This window comes from Sinocyclocheilus grahami, unplaced genomic scaffold, assembly GCF_001515645.1.
Source record: "Sinocyclocheilus grahami isolate Dianchi unplaced genomic scaffold, SAMN03320097.WGS_v1.1 scaffold435.1, whole genome shotgun sequence".
NCBI classification, from domain to species: Eukaryota; Metazoa; Chordata; class Actinopteri; order Cypriniformes; family Cyprinidae; genus Sinocyclocheilus; species Sinocyclocheilus grahami.
In genome coordinates, this window is record NW_015505614.1 from 221,868 (window position 1) to 238,921 (window position 17,054).

At 36.3% G+C, this 17,054-nt stretch overlaps 1 protein-coding gene and 1 pseudogene across 1 annotated transcript in view; both read left to right on the top strand.

Annotated features, from left to right (window-relative positions):
- LOC107551835 (protein DBF4 homolog B-like) overlaps positions 1–5,805 on the top strand; it is an 11,960-nt pseudogene extending 6,155 nt beyond the window's left edge.
- Positions 5,806–10,166: 4,361 nt separating this feature from the next.
- The window catches only part of LOC107551824 (disintegrin and metalloproteinase domain-containing protein 11-like), a 47,283-nt gene continuing 40,395 nt past the window's right edge, over positions 10,167–17,054 (top strand). The window contains exons 1-2 of the mRNA XM_016233576.1: positions 10,167–10,537; positions 10,830–10,999. Coding sequence (XP_016089062.1) covers positions 10,477–10,537; positions 10,830–10,999 — 231 coding nt within the window. The 5' untranslated portion in view covers positions 10,167–10,476. The remainder of the gene's footprint in view (positions 10,538–10,829; positions 11,000–17,054) is intronic.

Sequence of the window (17,054 nt, forward strand, 5' to 3'; positions counted from 1 at the left end):
AATGTGAACCAGTGGATCGACAAAAAGCTAATGCATTATAAAAATCTAAACAATTAAGACACTAAGATATATTTATATGTTATTTAATATAATAATTAATTGATAAAAATTGTTTAAATTAATATAATAATTGATACTTTTGACTCATGCCTGTTCTTAAAAATTGTTTAAAGGCTGAAATGTGAAGTGCAGATCTTAAAAAGGTCTTTAAAGGTCTTAAATTGGATTTTAAAAATCCTGCAGGTTATTTTATGGTACCATTTGGAATAACTTTTTTATTTTTAATTAAGCCCTTTTTAACTGTTCTGTAGGCTACTAATAAAAAAATGACCTCTGTATATTTGTTTGTTGCAAATTTACAGACAATGCAATTGAAATGTTTACATTGGCTTGTCAGGGTAATATTTCTGTCCACTGACAACAAAGTTTTCCTTCTGAATTAGCATAACTGCTCAAGTTTTATACGTAATAAAATCTTTAAAAACAAATGACATTAGTTATACTTTAATTTCCTTCAATAAAAAAGAAATTGAGTAAAAGGTGTGTGGACGTGGATTAGTAATCTGGCCCCTTGGTATAAAGGAGAAAAAATGCTGGCCCTCGTCACTATCAAAGTTGCCCATCCCTAATGTAAGTCTAATTGTGTTTTACATTTTTTTACACCTCTATACCTGAGAAACCTGAGTGTTGAGGTGGCGTATGCACTGGAGTGTTAATACACCTGTGTCTTCACACAGCTGGAGTCTTGAGAGGTCCTTATCTGAAAGTGGAGGACTCCAGTCGGTGAGATTTAGACCTCAGTCTCATTCTCTTAACTCTGCTTTCTGTTTAGATAGTAGTTTAGGTACTTTATACTGTATTTTACCCGTTTTCTTTTTTAAATGGTAAGTGGAACAATAGGTTGACAGCCTCTGGTACTGTGATCAAATAAAGAGTTAAGAAGTTTTCAGTTGAAACTGATATCACTTCTGATTCATTCATGACCCTAAAAATGGGAAGTCACATCTTTTATATTGCTTTGTTTATATAGTATTTTTGTGCAGTGTGCGCTGGTTGTGTGCTGAACATTTTATTTAAATGTAGATATAGTAGTAGTAATAGTGTATTTGATTACTGCAGAAACAGAGTAGTGTTATGCTGTTCCATTCATAGCCAGTGTCTCTAATAAAATGAGTGGGTTGTCTGCTGTAAGATTTTATTTAATCTGGCTATTTTGATTTGTCTTTATTTTTTAAATCCCAGTAACTCTAGATTTAATAAACACAGTTAGTTATACTTGACTGTTTCTGTTGTAAAACTGTTTTGGTCCCCATCCCCATTAACAAGGCGAATGATTCAGCCCAGGTCACCGTAGATGTTTTAGATAAGTTAATTATCAAAGTGCATGCTGCACCCTGAGGCCACCCTGAAGCTGATCGAAAAAGTATCCTTCCCTCCCCTGCTGAGGCTCTGTGTGCACAGGGCAGCTCTTGGCTTATGAAAGGAGCTATTGTGTTTTGAGTCTGTTTGGCACAGCTGTCAGAAATTGATCCTACAAATACTAGATCCTGGTGGATATGGGTGATTAAGCCCATATTGTACATTATGCTGTACATGTATACATTATTTTACATACTGTGAATACTACAATGATGTATAAATTGACATAAAATTGCATGTCGTTTTAGTGTCCTCAGCAAAAAATGTTCTCATAGATTTTCATTATTTGGTTGCACACCAGATTTTGTTAAACACATTTAGATAACATTTTACAATAAGGTTCTGTATGTTTACATTACTTAAAACCAATAATAACATGATATGATTATAATACTTTTACATACGTGTTAATTGCTATAATGATATTGATTTTACTCCTTACAGAAAGTTAATTTAATAATTTAGCAGGTGTGGGCCCATATATTTTTGACCCGTATATACATTCAGGGGGTGACATGTCAAATTTCATCCATTTCTAATGCTAGATGATGATGCAACTAAAGGAGGACTTTAAACTTTTGTACTGTGTGACATTTACTACTAATTAACTGTGTCAACAGCACCAGACGCATCTGTTCTTTAAAATTTGGAATTATCATTTATCTCCACCATACCAAACTGCTTAGACCCTGATCCTTGTCAAGTTCTTAAACTTAATCACACGATTGTTTCAAGTGCCATTATGTTTATTATAGGCTAAGGCTTAAGTTTGATCATGACAGCCACACTGATGCCTCGAGCTGGTTTACATGTGCACACAAAATCCATTCATTTTTGTATTCCTCAAGCTTTTACAGATATTGCGAAGAATGCAACAGATCATTACTGTTGAATTCTGTATCTCCAATATTACAGTCACTGTATTTCTCTGAGCATCTTACAAAAGCATTCATTAGTAGTTCTTGATGCAAGGATTGCTTTACTAGTTAGTCTGCACATCTTATTACATTACATTTAGTCATTTAGCAGACGCTTTTATCCAAAGCAACTTAAAATGAGGACAAAGCAATCAAAACCAACATAAGAGCAATAATATGTAAGACAAGTCTCGGTTAGCCTAACGCCGTACACATAGCAAGGTGTTTTATATATATTTATAATAAAAAGAAAACGAGTAGATAGAATAGAGAAAGCTAGTTAGAGACCTTTTTTTTAAGAAAACAAGCAGTTAGAAAACAGAGAGAGTGCAAGTGTTAGAGGGCTTTTTTTAAATAAAAAAGAAAACAAGTGCTAGAGTTAGAGGGTCAAAAATAAGATGGTAGAGATGTGTTTTTAGCTTTTTCTTGCAGATCTTATCCAAGTTAAGTTTTGCACAACAAAACAGAAGTATAAATACTCAGGCATCACAATTGTAATGCATGAGTGCTTATGTCAGCTAATTTAGTTCTTGCTTCCCTGTGTCCTAAATGGAAAAACAAAGTTAGATGACTCTATGACTCTCTCTCCTCTCCACCTGTAGCTAGTGTGTGGTGAGCGCACTGGCGCCGTTGTACTGTGGCTGCCGTCGCATCATCCAGGTGGATGCTGCACACTTGTGGTGGTTGAGGAGAGACCCACTCACGTGATTGTAAAGCACTTTGGGTGTACAGCAATACACAGTTAAGCACTATATAAATGCATCATTCATTCATTCATGCATTTTAATTTAAATTTCATTTAAGTTTCATTTAAGTTCTATATTTGTATGGAAGATTCCTATTGCTGGTAGTCTACTTATTAGTGTAGATGTAGCATATGTGAGTCCACACTATATCAAAATAGCTTGAAATGTTCTGTGTCACGTTAAATCTCCATTCAGAATTAGATTTGTTTTAGAGTTTAACTTTGTCAGTTATATGAAAACATAGATTGGTCTAATCCGATTGCAAAAAGTATGACTGATTACCCCTTGACTAATTGGTCAGAATAGCTTATTAAAATAGTGACTGTGTTAGGAAACTGGCCTCTCATCTAAAAATTATTTAATAAAAGCAATACATTTTTTTACACTGCAGGATTTAAAAAAAATGAAATGGTAAAGATAACCATTGATTTAACAAGAGAAAAGTTTTCACTAGATACAGCAGATAACAAGTTTTCCCTGATACAAATTTAGGCATTTAGTAATTAAGAATTTAGATTTATTCTAAATACTTCCCAATTTAAATGTTGTTCAAAGAAGCTTGTTATTTTGTTAATCCTTATGGGTTTGGTTTTAAACAGGAAATTCAGACCATACTATGCACAGACTCTGAGTTTCACAGTGATGAGTTTCTCAGGAAAATTTAGCCCTTTTGAGCCCCTCATTCCTCGGCAGTCTGGTAAAAGCAAGGATGTAGATTCCAGCAAGGACAATTTCAGGCATGTTCTTTGCGTTTTGAGAAATTGGTAATCAAATCTACATAGTCACTTAAGTCTGTAAGTTTTTTATTTTTTTTTCAGGAAGAAGGAAAAAGCGACTAGCAGCTGCCATAAGTTACCACTTACTGCAAGTGCTACACACAGAGGCCTAACTAAGAAAAGTTCAGGCTATTGTGAGTGCTGCCACATCGTCTACAAAGACCAGTATGAGGGGAGTTCATTTGGTATTTTGTTTGCAAAAATTGTGGGACTGCAAAAAAGATTTTGCAAGTCCTTTTAATATCAGTTACTACAAGGTACTGATTAAAGGGATAGTTCACCCAAAAATTAACATTAATTGCCCATCTGTCATTAATTGCTCACCCTCATGTTGTTCCAAACCCATAAAACCTTTGTTGATCTTCAGAACACAAATTAAGATATTTTTTTATAAAAATCCGAGAGCTCTCTGACTCTCCATCGACAGCAAGGTTACTACTACAGTCAAGGCACAGAAAGTAGTAAGGACATTGTTAAAATGGTCCATGTGACATCAGTGGTTCAACCATAATTGTACAAAGTTACTAGAATACTTTTTGTGCACAAAGAAACAATTCTTCTCCTCCGCGTCATTCTAGCGGCATTATAGAAAGTATCACGATGCACACACATGCTTTCCAGCACGTAAAAAATTAATGCGTGTGGTGCTGCTGATGTAGAACACGCATACACTGTGCTTTGTTTACGTGCAGAGGAAAGCATGCACATGCTTCATGATACTCTCCATAATGGTGGTAGACGGTAACTCGCAGGAGAAGAATTGTTGAATAAAGTCGTTATTTTTTGTTTTTTGCACAAAAATTATTCTCGTAGTGTCATGAAATTACTGTTGAACCACTGATGTCTCATGGACCATTTTAACAATGTCCTTACTACGTTTCTGTCCCGTGACCGTGGTAGTACCATTGCAGTCTATGGAGGGTCAGAGAGCTCTCAGATTTCATCAAAAATATCTTAATTTGTGTTCTGAAGATGAACAAAGGTCTTACAAGTTTGGAACGACATGAGGGCGAGTAATTAATGTCAGAATTTTAATTTTTGGGTGAACTATCCATGTAATATGCAGACTGAATGCCTTATATAACTTGACAAAAAACAATTCTCTTTTTGATTTTTAGCACTTGCAGTCTGAAATGCATCGTTCTTTCATTCAAAATGACAGTATATGCTGTAGTAGACCAACTAATGGCTGCCATGGTTGCTAGCTTTGTTTGTAATCCAAATCTAGAAGTGGATCCAAAGCGGATCAAATAAGGAGCAATTATACGACTGCTGTGCTTTAAAGCAATTCACTGATATTGTTGACTTTCACTGTTGTCTTGACAGTACAACATTGAATGTTAGACTCTTTCTCTGTTTTCACTCTGTTTATTCATTCCCCTCAGGTCATCAACAGGCTTCTCTCAATTACAATCGAGTAATTTGACTGCAATGGTGCAGAATTCTGTCAGCGAGAATGAAAAATCTCTTCAGACTTCACTTGTTCAAGAATGTGATCGTCTACCGGCAAATGCTGACAACAGAGGACACCCCTTTCCTAAACCTATCCAGAGTACGCCTGGTCAACAAAATGCAACCTCGCATCGTACAATGCAACACAACTCTCCTGATCCTCTTGACAATGTCAAATTAGGCCTTTACATCAGCTGCACCACAAAGGTTCAGGACTTTCAATCTGGTGTTCTCTGCATGGATATAGTCCCACATCACAGTCCTTCAAAATCCCAGTCAATAGAGAAGAAACCCAAGAGCCTATCTTCTGTCACACCCTCAGAAGCTCCATCTAAAATGCTCACTCTAAGCTCTTCTGGAGACTACAAAATTCCACACACCATTGTCACAGATCGGCCAGGCTCAGCCACCTCCCAATCACAGCGAACACCATCACCTGAGTACTGATCACACGCACCTGTCATAAATCTGCAATCATCATCAGCTCCCCTTCAAAAGCACACACCTCACTTCACTTCAGTGTCCGGTCTCGTTTCAACAAAGTGGGCTCTCTCTCTATGCTATCCGTGAGATACAGTGAAAGACTTACCTGCCTGTTATAATTACCTCCTGTGTTTTCTCCTGTGTTCCATTCCCTAGTCCGTTCTAGTCATCAGCTCCGTGGAAACTCCGTGTACTCATCAGCTGAGGTGTGTGCAGTCCTCTGTCTCCCTTCCACGATTGGCTGTGAGGTCCAAATACGGTGTTACTCTCCTCATCTTCCATAAAGACTTCTTTTTTTTTTCATCTTTTTTAATCCTCTGTGTGAGTCTCCTTCTGTAACAACCATCAATGGTGGTAAAAAATTTCCTGAAACTCAGGAACGATTTGAAGGTGGTCATGATCTACATATATTGCATATGCAAAGTGGTCTTAAAGTTGGTGTTCCTAACACACTGAACTCTCAAAATCAAAAACATGATTGGGATCAAGGTTTAAAAATATGCTCAAACAGACCTAAGATCCAACTCCAGCAAGGTGAAGATGGTAATTCTAAAAGTTGTGGCCAGTATGTGTTGGACCATAGAAAACTGCCTTCAACAAAACAGTCACTGAAATCAGCCCAAGATATTGTTGGGACTCCAGAGTTTGGCATCTCTTACTTTTCATTACCACACTTTTTTTTTTATCATTCCCACACTTGTCAGATTACCCATTTTCTATAGTTAACTTGAAAAAACGCTGCAGGTCCTTCACTCCAAGTCCAGAACTTGCCAAGAGAAGAAAGATTTGTTCAAAGTGAAAAACCAAACCTAATTCAGGCGGTTTGCATGGCTCCCTGGATAAGACAGTACTCATCTGTACTTTCCACCATGTCATGTTTACCAGTCTCCAAGGTGGGTTTTACAACAGAGATGAATAATCGAACTGGGGGTAGCATACTAGCAACCCATGAGTCATCACTGAATGAATCATCTCTTGTGAATCAGATCCCAACAAGCTCTCCCCTAAAATATTTTACTCCCAGTACCCACGGTTTGCCTCATCAAGTTGACCAACAGGACAGTGCTGCAAAGAAACCCTGTGTTAAGCAGTCACATGAATTGTCTCCAATCAAAGATCCAGTGGAATCCCGAATAACCACTTACTCATCTGATTTGGACCCTCCTCAGTTGGTTCCTTTTTTGCATGAAAACCATCAACTCCAGCGCCATCTGTTTCATGGTCCTCCAGAACTGTTACCCTTTTTTTCCAGACACCTGAAGATACTTCCCATACATCAGTAAGTAAAGCCACGAACAGCTTGTTCCTGTCACACTTCGGAGCCTCTGTTTGCATTGAATCTGCTCTCCTCCCTAACCTCACATGGTCCACAGCCTCCTCTGAGTCAAATTGGGATTCTGGCCTCTTGTCGTGGTTTGTGGATGGAGTTCCTCTTCAGGCTAAAGGGGGACATGATAACCTGGGTCTGTTATTACAAAAGCCACATACTGGCATCCAGGATGGGAGCTATACATCACGATTGTGCTCCATACTGCAACCCTCTTGATTCACATCATTGGGATTGAAGTTGCATCAATCCGACGACTGTTAATGAATTCAATCCTAAAGCAGGTCTTTATTCTCCATTCTCAGTTGTCATCATTTTTTCATTTCTACAATTAGATTAAGATGACTACCACCAAAATAATACCACGTGTGAAATAATACTTGAATGAATTAATTGTTGTTTTTTCATAAAGATTTTATTATAGGAGTGTGCCTAACTCTGCAGCTAATGTATAAATAATTTCCACTTTTCCCCATATGTTCTATTCGATGAAGACTGCTCAAACGTTTTTTTTTTTGTTTCTGGATAATGAAACCGTCTTGTCTTACATCAGTATTGATATATACATTTTTGTTAAGAATATTTAACTCTCCATTCCACAGTGTTTTTCTCTTAGTATGCAATATCTCACCAAAACCAAGAAAACAATAAGTTTTAATTATCAGCTGGCAAGTTTTTTCCCCCCCTTTTTCTTTGAGTGACCTCTATGACTTTTCTTATGGCTCTCTCTTGCCCTGAGTGTTGGCCATGACTATTCGGCAGAAATATCCAGGAACATGTGCTGGTATTGAGAATTTAATGAGGCTTTGCTGGAGGGGCATTATCCAGTTAGTTTAAGTGCTGTGTCTGGCCTCTCTCCAGTTTAGAGGCAGTGTTTATGGTAGAACAATGCCATGGTGGTTTTTGGAGAACATGCAGGATAGGATACACTGTGAAGGCAAAAATGTCCTATGAAGGTCTTTGAGGTACTTTGAGGTCATTTTTAAAAGACTTTTCTGATTTCCTGTAAATGTGCATCAGTGGATGTGGCAGCATGACTGGTACAGTGGGCAGTGTTTTAATTATTTGATGTCAGTTGATGTTTTAAGGCATCTTTTAGTGACAGTACTTTGTGCATTCCTATTATAGAAGTTCTGAAAGGAGTATACAAAGCTTGTACCACTGATGTCCATGTAGCATGATTAGAATCTTGCGCTTAAAAGATTTTCCATAAACACTGGAAATTTGCTTTATGAAGGCCTTAGGACAGTTAAACATGTTTTAAGACAAAATCGTGAATACATATAGAGTTTTTATAATTGTATTATTTTACTGTATCATGAACTATTGTTTTGATATTTGTACAGTTGTATTTTAAAAGCTGTTTACTTCCATTCTAGATGCTAGTTTAGCACTATTGAATTGTGTGCATGCTCATTAAAATCTAAGCTTAGACAAATGTTCAGTTTGTGTGCTTCTTTAGGTAAAGCATTGACTTGTTTTGAGTTAAGCTATCCCCTAACATTTGCTAGTCTGTTTCGTAGTTTCAGCTTTCTTTCTTACTTTCCCAAGGGTCTTTTATTTTGATGTGAATAGGTCTGTAATGTTGAAGGAGCTGTTTAAAGGACAATGTCAAGTAAGCTTTGATTTGATTATATTTTATAAAATAAAATTGTGTAATTATTAAAATTTTATTTTTGGTATTTCTCTTAGTGGATAAGGGGTGGTGGTGGTGCGGGGTAATGAACCGTGTGATATAGTAATAATATGGTATTCTTTCAAATTAATTTGATTACCATGCAATTCAATAATTTTATGAGATGCTGTATCACAATGAAATGCACTTATTTTGACCTTCCATTTCCTATGTGACGAATGATTGAGAAGCAACCAAGAAGTGGTTTGACATTTTTTGACTCACTTTTTGATCGGACAATGAAAAGTTAAGACCTTCTTTTTCTAACTGTATACCACTCACAATTTGAACATACAATGCTATACTTTTAAAATGACATCCATACTGCATACTCCTTCACAAACTATAGCTTTAAAATGTATTTAAAAATATATATGTAGCATGCCATTAATCCATTTGGCCATAGTTCTGATTAAAAAAGAAAATGCGGTAACACTTTACTTGAAGGGGTGTGCATAAGACTGACATGACACCTTCATTATCATGACACATGTCATGAATATGAAGGAGGTTTTATGCATGTTTATGACAACTGTCATTCAGTGTCATTCGCTCAGTTATGTCATTTTTAATGCAAATATGACATTATTTGACCTTACCCTAACCTAACCCTACCCCTACCCTTACCCCTAACCATAGCCCATAACAAATACATCTCAAACAATGCCATCTTTGCATTAAAAATTACATAACTGAGCGAATGACACTTAATGACAGTTGTCATAAACATGCATAAAAAACCTTCATATTCATGACACGTGTCATGTCTTGATTATGTAGGTGTCATGTCATGATTATGAAGGTGTCATGTCAGTCTTATGCACACCCCTTCAAGTAAAGTGTAACCGAAAATGCTACATTGGCCATTTCCTCTCCCATCAGATTGATGCATTTTCCATGTTCCCTGAATAGTGTGCCACGTGCTGTTTGCTATATAGTCTATGAATTAGAGTTGAAGGTAAATCATGGTTTTATATGAGTAACTAAAGATTAGTACAGATCGATTTAGTCCTCAGGCATGAGAGGTATTGCTGAGGATGGGAATATTTGATATGCTTTTATCTCTCAGATGGGCTCTCGACACACACAGACTTTCATCTCACTTTTAAACCACTTAGAAAATCATGCAATGCGTGCTGTTGTGCTTGCCAACTGTATTATATATCGGCTTATATTTTATCTGAAATAATAACAATAATATTTCATTGTAATTGTTATATTTTGCAGTTATTGCAGCTGTAGCCTACAGCATTTTATGTAAATATTGCGTATTGTAATATCTATTGTGTCTTTTTTAAGCGTGATATTTGTTCCAGGTTACAGACGTGGAATATCTGATGTTGCATGTGAGTGCGGTGAGAAGTGAAAGGGAGGAGAAGAGAAGAGAGGAGAGTGGGAGGAGGTGCGGGTGGGAGTCCCGCAGAAGGAGCGTTTCAATCCCAACATGAATTCCACCCGCAATCTGACCGACAACACACGAGCGATATAAGCAGACATCACGGTGCCTCGCGCAAGCTGATACTTTCTGAAGTCTTTCCCATCAGCGTCTGCTTGTTTTCCACGGATGCCCTTAACGTCTTCCTGGTGACTTTAACATCGCCGCGAAACGGGATGTGGCGGTGAATGTCGCGTTTCGCTTCTTTTCGCTCCGGTTGAAGCCGCAGGAGTAGGCTATGCGATCATGTTGGCGACGCGCTGCCTCCTCCTGTGGGCTGCGGTCACCGCGCGACTCGCCGTGACAGGTGAGCGACGAACGCCGCGTTGGGAGCGGCTTCGTGATATTAGTACAAGCTCCATCGGTGTAGCTATTTATGTTTATTGTGCGCCAACAGATGCAAAGATTTCTTCGTTTTACGGATGGCCCCGTTTTCTGTCACGGGCATGGCTGTGAATTTTCAGCGTCGCGCCAGAATACGCAGTGATGCCGCAGGCTAGATAGAGTGTAGCGGCTGTAAACGCATAGGAATTACTAAAACAGAATCATGGCTTTGACGATTGTCTTACAGTTTTAATGAATGTGTCCTATATTGAAAGGCTGGGGCAGCAGCATCAAGCGGGACGGAGCGGAACGGGGACGCGAACAGAACGCGTATGCAGAGGAGCTCACGCAGCCTCAGCGGCTGCTGCAGCGGACTGACGCGGAGGAGGAGCTTCCGCACGGACACTTGGGTACTCTAGTAAAGACTGATGCTGATGGAGCGCATGTGAGTGACTCTCCACTGAAACATGAAATCAAAATCGACCCCTTTTACTTTCTTAATGCACATGTTCCTGGTCTTATAATGAACGATATATGTGAAAAACAAGCATCAACTTTTATCATAATATAATAGCCTAACTTGCTCCCTTCTCTGAAATTACTTTACTCTTTGGCTGATGTCACCAAGGTCTTCTATCTTCCATCCCCTCCCTTCCAACTACCTGCCGAGTCCGAATTTGTGTACCATCAGAGTATTAATGCATTTGATGAAAACTTCTTGAGTGTTAATTATACATCATGTAGTAGTCCTACATTTGCCATTGTAGCACTGTCATGTGATCTACAACAATAGCTACTTTATTTATTTATTCATTTATTTATTGCCATTTACGAATATATCCACTTTCGTGGCCTCTGGGGATAGAAAAGTGTACTCTAAAAAATGCTGGGTTGTTTCAACCCAATGTTGGGTCAAATATGGACTAACCCAAATGTTGGGTTAAAAAGCTAATTTAAAAATGTAACCAAAATTTATCCCAACAGTTGGGTTAGTCCATATTTGACCCAACATTGGGTTGAAACAACCCAGCATTTTTTTAGAGTGTGCCAATCATTCTACACTTTTGACATTTTTCCATTCAGACCACCATCTAGTCAGTTCCAAAAAACATAAAATTAAGCATGCTCAATGGGTTTTAAATGCTCTTTCATGTTTTATTATTTTTTTAAATGGCCATGATTTGAAAATTCAAGTTTTGTGGCTTTTAGTGTGTGTTAATTAAATATTTTAGTTATTTTGATGCGTCTGGCTGCCAATAACAGTGTAATATTCTCAGCTCTTTGCTCAGCTCTCCATCTGGCCCTGCGCCAGATGCATTCCAAGGTTCCAAATGTTCAAAAAATCTCAGAATATTCCAAATACTATGGCATTTAATCCCAAGATTAGCACTAAATAAATATAATGGTATAACCTATTGCTCTAACTGCAATATACACATCTCCCTCTAATATTCTGATTAATAATTTACTGATATGTTTTTTTTTAAATCCCATAAATCATTGCATTTTACTATTAGGGTTATTAACATATTTACATGTTAATTCATTATCTTCTTTTGTGCGGTTAAATTGAATGTAGTTTCCTAAAGGACACGGCGTTATGTAATAAAGACTATCATGCACCCCCATATCATGCACTTCCGGCCTTGATAAATAACATTCTTAGCAATTTTCTTCCAAACCCCATTTGTCATGAAGGCTATAGAGCTGAGAGAGAATTGGCACTGAGCCCTTTTCAGAGGGGTAAAGTGCACATTAAAGGTTCTACTTGTAAATGTATACTTTAATGTAATATTGACTTCTTGCTGTAGAGGAGGGTGGAATATTTAACAGTTGGGGGAAGAGTAAACGGGTCTGTCTCAGTGTTGGTATAGACTGAATCTGTAAAGGGTTAGTTCACCCAAAAATGAAAATTCTGTCATCGTTTACTTCATCTTGAATCCTGACATCTGAAACCTGAGAGGTTTCTGTCCATCCATTAAAAGTCCATGTAACCACATTGCCACAAATACACCACAGTAAAGGCCTCCTACTTGCAGGGGTACTCAGTCTTGCGATTCCATTTAACATATTTGATGGGTTCTATGTTTGTGCGTTGATCAATGTTTTATGTGTGAGTTAAAATTAAAATTAAATCATCATATGAAGTGATTGAAGACTTGGATTAAATAACTTGATTCATATGGATTAGGTTTACAGTGTTTTTATGGACTTTTGAATCATCAAAGTTTTGGTTATGGACTTTTAATTGAGGGACAGAAATCTGGTCTGCAAATCTTCATTTGCACTTCGAAGATGAACAAGAGACTTATTGGTTTTGAATGAAATGAGAGTAAATGATGACAGCATTTTCATTTTTGATTTTGAACAATTTAATAATACAGAATAATTAACTAATAATGACATTATTACAATAAAAATTATAATATGTATTTTATAAAATTGTTACAACAAAGTATTGCATTTATACAGAGATTCTATAAATATAAGTTAATATCAAATACCTTACATTTCAGTTTTTCTACATTTTTTAATCCACCAACAAAAATAGTTCCAGAAGAAGGCAGGATATTACCTAATGGACATCATATGATACAGTACCAAAGGGCTACCACCAAAAAATGACATGACATTGAATGCTAATGCCAGACTAGTTGAAGCTTCAATAAACCCATTGTACAGATTAGACAACACAAGGATTGTTTGAAGAGTTCACTAATCAGCCTAGTTTTCCAGTTCTAGGCAAGGAGTTTCATTTATTTAGCACATTTATACACAGTGGTAATTCAAACTGTTTACAGAAAATGAGTTTAAAACAATCATGAAACAGATGCAACAGACATAAAATAACAAGAAGATTAATTTATCCTTTATTGTCTCACTATATTGAGAAATTTGTCTTGAGCAATCAGGAAAGCAGGTTAACATACAACAATTCACTATACAACTACACTTCATTCCATCCGGAAAAAAAAGAAAAGAATAAAAATGATTGAAAACTTGACATTTAATTGTATTAAAACTGTTAAGAGTAAAAAGACAGGATATATCAGTCGTACATAGCACAGTGCTCTACTTCACAGTCTCTATTTTCTATTCCTCACTCAAATTGTGTTTCAGAATGAAACAAACAGAATCAAACACAGTGATACAAGCAGTAAGACAGCAATCATGGAACGCTGTTTTCTTAGTCAAAATAGAGGACTGGAACTAACTTGTATAGACATACGTACGTAATTTTATTAATACTGTTAGGCGTTCACTGAAGTACTTTACTTTTATAATCAAAAGTTCATTTTACACATCCACCATCACTGTCAGAAAATGTGCAAAAACTGTTTTAGGGGTACAACAGCTTGTCACTGGGACAGTAAGGAAAACTTTGTATCTTATCTTAATATTAGTGAAGTTGAAATATACTGTATAGAGATAAATATGCCACTTAGAGAGTAGTACACCAGTGACAAGCAGTTTTTGCACATTTTTGTTTAAAGATTTTTGGACTAAACTTGTTGCAGTGGCTTGATTGCTCTGCAATTTGATCTAAATTATATATCTTAGATGACAGCATAATTGTGCTACTTTAAACAGTCTGTGCATCAGTCCACATATTGTTTTGTTCATATTGTTTAGTTAACTGAAATAAATCATGATTTCTGGTTAATTTGTGAGGTTGAACATTGATTCTTACTCTTATTGGTTGACGTTGTTATTGGCAGAGATACAGTAATACTGATTTGCTATTGCTGATGTTATTGATTACTATTTGTATCATACATGTAATTTTTGGCACCAATGACAGTTCCTTTTCCTATGACTTAAAGGAATACACTCTAAAAAACGCTGGGTTATTTTTTCAACCCAAATGCTGGGTTGAGACCGCTGGGTAAGGACGTTGGGTTGTTTTAACCCAATTTGTGTTGAAAATTGGTCTTGATCTATAACCCAGCAGCGCTGGGTTGGGAACTCAGATGTGAAAGAGAGCGCGCACGTCACTTTAAACATCGGACGACACCAGTTTGAGAAGCCGCCATTTTCTCAGCGTCTTCAGATGGAAGCGAGTGAAAGACGGTTTATGGTAAGTAAAGATTAAAAATGTAAAGTCATCATTCATTGTTTGAGTCCGGTAGTATTTTAAGATTTCATGGAAGGCGGAAATATTCCAAAAAGAGCTTGTATTGAAAAATACGCGGACGCGGATTTCGCCTCAGAAATAGTCTTAACTCTTTTACTGAATACTAGAGGTGCTTTTAATATAATGACAGTGAGTGCCTTATGTCATATTTACATAAGATTTTACAATATTTAAATTTTTAAAGGTGTTAAGAGAGGATTATTAACATATTTACATTTACATATTACTTCTTTTGCGCGGTTAAATTGAATGTAGTTTCCTAAAGGAAACAGCGTTATGTAATAAAGACTAGCCTAATTATTTTGAGGCTGATGAAGTGATAATTGTTAAAAGTAATGTTTTGCATGTTATATTTCAGACTTGTTGAGCTTTGTGTCTTCACTGTGCCCGCGCCAGGAGTTAACGACACAGAACCCTGCTTGTGTAAGGAGGCGATTTTCTCAGCTTCTTCAGAAGAGAGGGAAAGACGAGTCAAGTAAACTTCAGAATTCCATCATGTTATCAATTTTTTTTTTTTTTACTAAGAGTAAAAGAATGTTTGTTTTTGTAGATGTTGAAAGCCAGAGACATAGGAGAGCATCATTCTTTTGAGATTGATGTGAGTTATTTTTAGAAAATAAATGTTTCTGTTGTCTCCTGCCTGTTTACTTCACATTTTGACGCAACATTTTACGTGCTCATATTTTATGTAAACCATTGATGTCTGTGTTTTTCATTGCAGAACTCAAACCAACTTTGGAGTTGTCTGATTTGGAGAGTCATCATTCTTGGTCTTCGTTTCTTAAAGGAATAGTTCACACAAAAAAATCATTTACTTGCCCTCATGTCATTCCAAACCTATAAGACGTTTGTTGTCTATCTTTAGAACACAAATGAAGATATTTTTATCTCTCATAATTTTTTGTTAATCCATTGAAAGTCTAGATAATCAGTATTTTCAAGCTTCAAAAATACAGAGAAAAAATTAAGAGAATATTAAATATATTTATTTGTGTTCCAAAAATGAGCAGAGATTGTATGGGTTTAGAACAACACGGGGGAGAATAAATTGACTATTTTCATTTTTTTATGAACTAACTCTTTAAAGAGCAGCCCTCCACGCACATGAAATTTTGTGAGGTATGTGAATGTCATGTCTGTTTTAATGTTTCAGTAAAGAAGTAGCTTTCTGAAAGCAATATATTTATTTAAACAATATTACATGCCCTCACACTAGTGCTGCCATTATAGCATTCTAGAGCGCTGTGGTAGACTGAGACATTAAACAACCACACAAAGTGGTTGAATTTATAAAACAGACTATTTACCTGTCCTTACTGATGTGGATGCACCTCTATCTGAAGATGGATAGATTTTAATTAAATGTTTTCTTTTTTTCAAATGCTTTTCTAGTTTAGGCCACTGATGAAGAACAGGCGGTGACTGGGATGAATGCTGGTCAAAGAGGAGAATGTCCATTCCCCTAAACTGATGCAACAGTGGTTTTAAAGGAGGAGGCTGCCTTGGATAATGTAAAAGATGTCACATGCCTTTGCTGTGCTGATAGGGCTTCTTCATGACTACATCAATTATGCTAAAGAGATCATGGAAATGGGCAGCTATGCCTGATCTGTATTCATGGACTATGAAACAAACTGTAAGTGTATAATTTGTAAAAACAAAAAGTTAAATGCTTGTTCTGTGTTGTTGTTTAGTAGAAATTGAGTTTACACTCTGTCATTCATACACATGCTCACATTCTTTCACACATATGTTTCTGATAAATGTTATAATATCAGTGTTAGTGTTGTGGTTTATTTACTGTCATGCCAGAATAGTTTGTAAAGAACTTAACTATTAACTAATTGTACAACTATTGTATAATAGTGCTTTTGTATAATATGTTTATGCAATATATAAAATTTACCAAAAAAGTCTAATTTGATCTTAAAAGTTATATTAAACAAATGTTCAATGCTTCATTTATAAACTCTGTAGCTGTTAATGCCATACTTTTCTGAATTTCTTCTTACATGCATGTTACTTTTGACTTTTCTCTTAATCAATATTTATCTTTTGATAGTCATTCTGTGTGTGTAAAAGTGATTTAATTTAGTAGTTTAATGTCTAGCTCGATTTGGGTTCATTTTAGCCTAGCAATGTAGTAATTTTAAACCATAAAAAAGCAACCCAGCATGCTGGGTCAGACATAATAACTGTATTATTTTATTATTTTAACTTCAATCAATATTTTATAGCTGTGTAATATTCAGGATAATGTATAGTCATCCGGATGTTATTGCAAAATTGGCTTCACAATGGGGTCCTGAGCATTTATTTGGCTTAACATAAAGTATTGTTTTACACTCTACCCATCTCTGTCTGT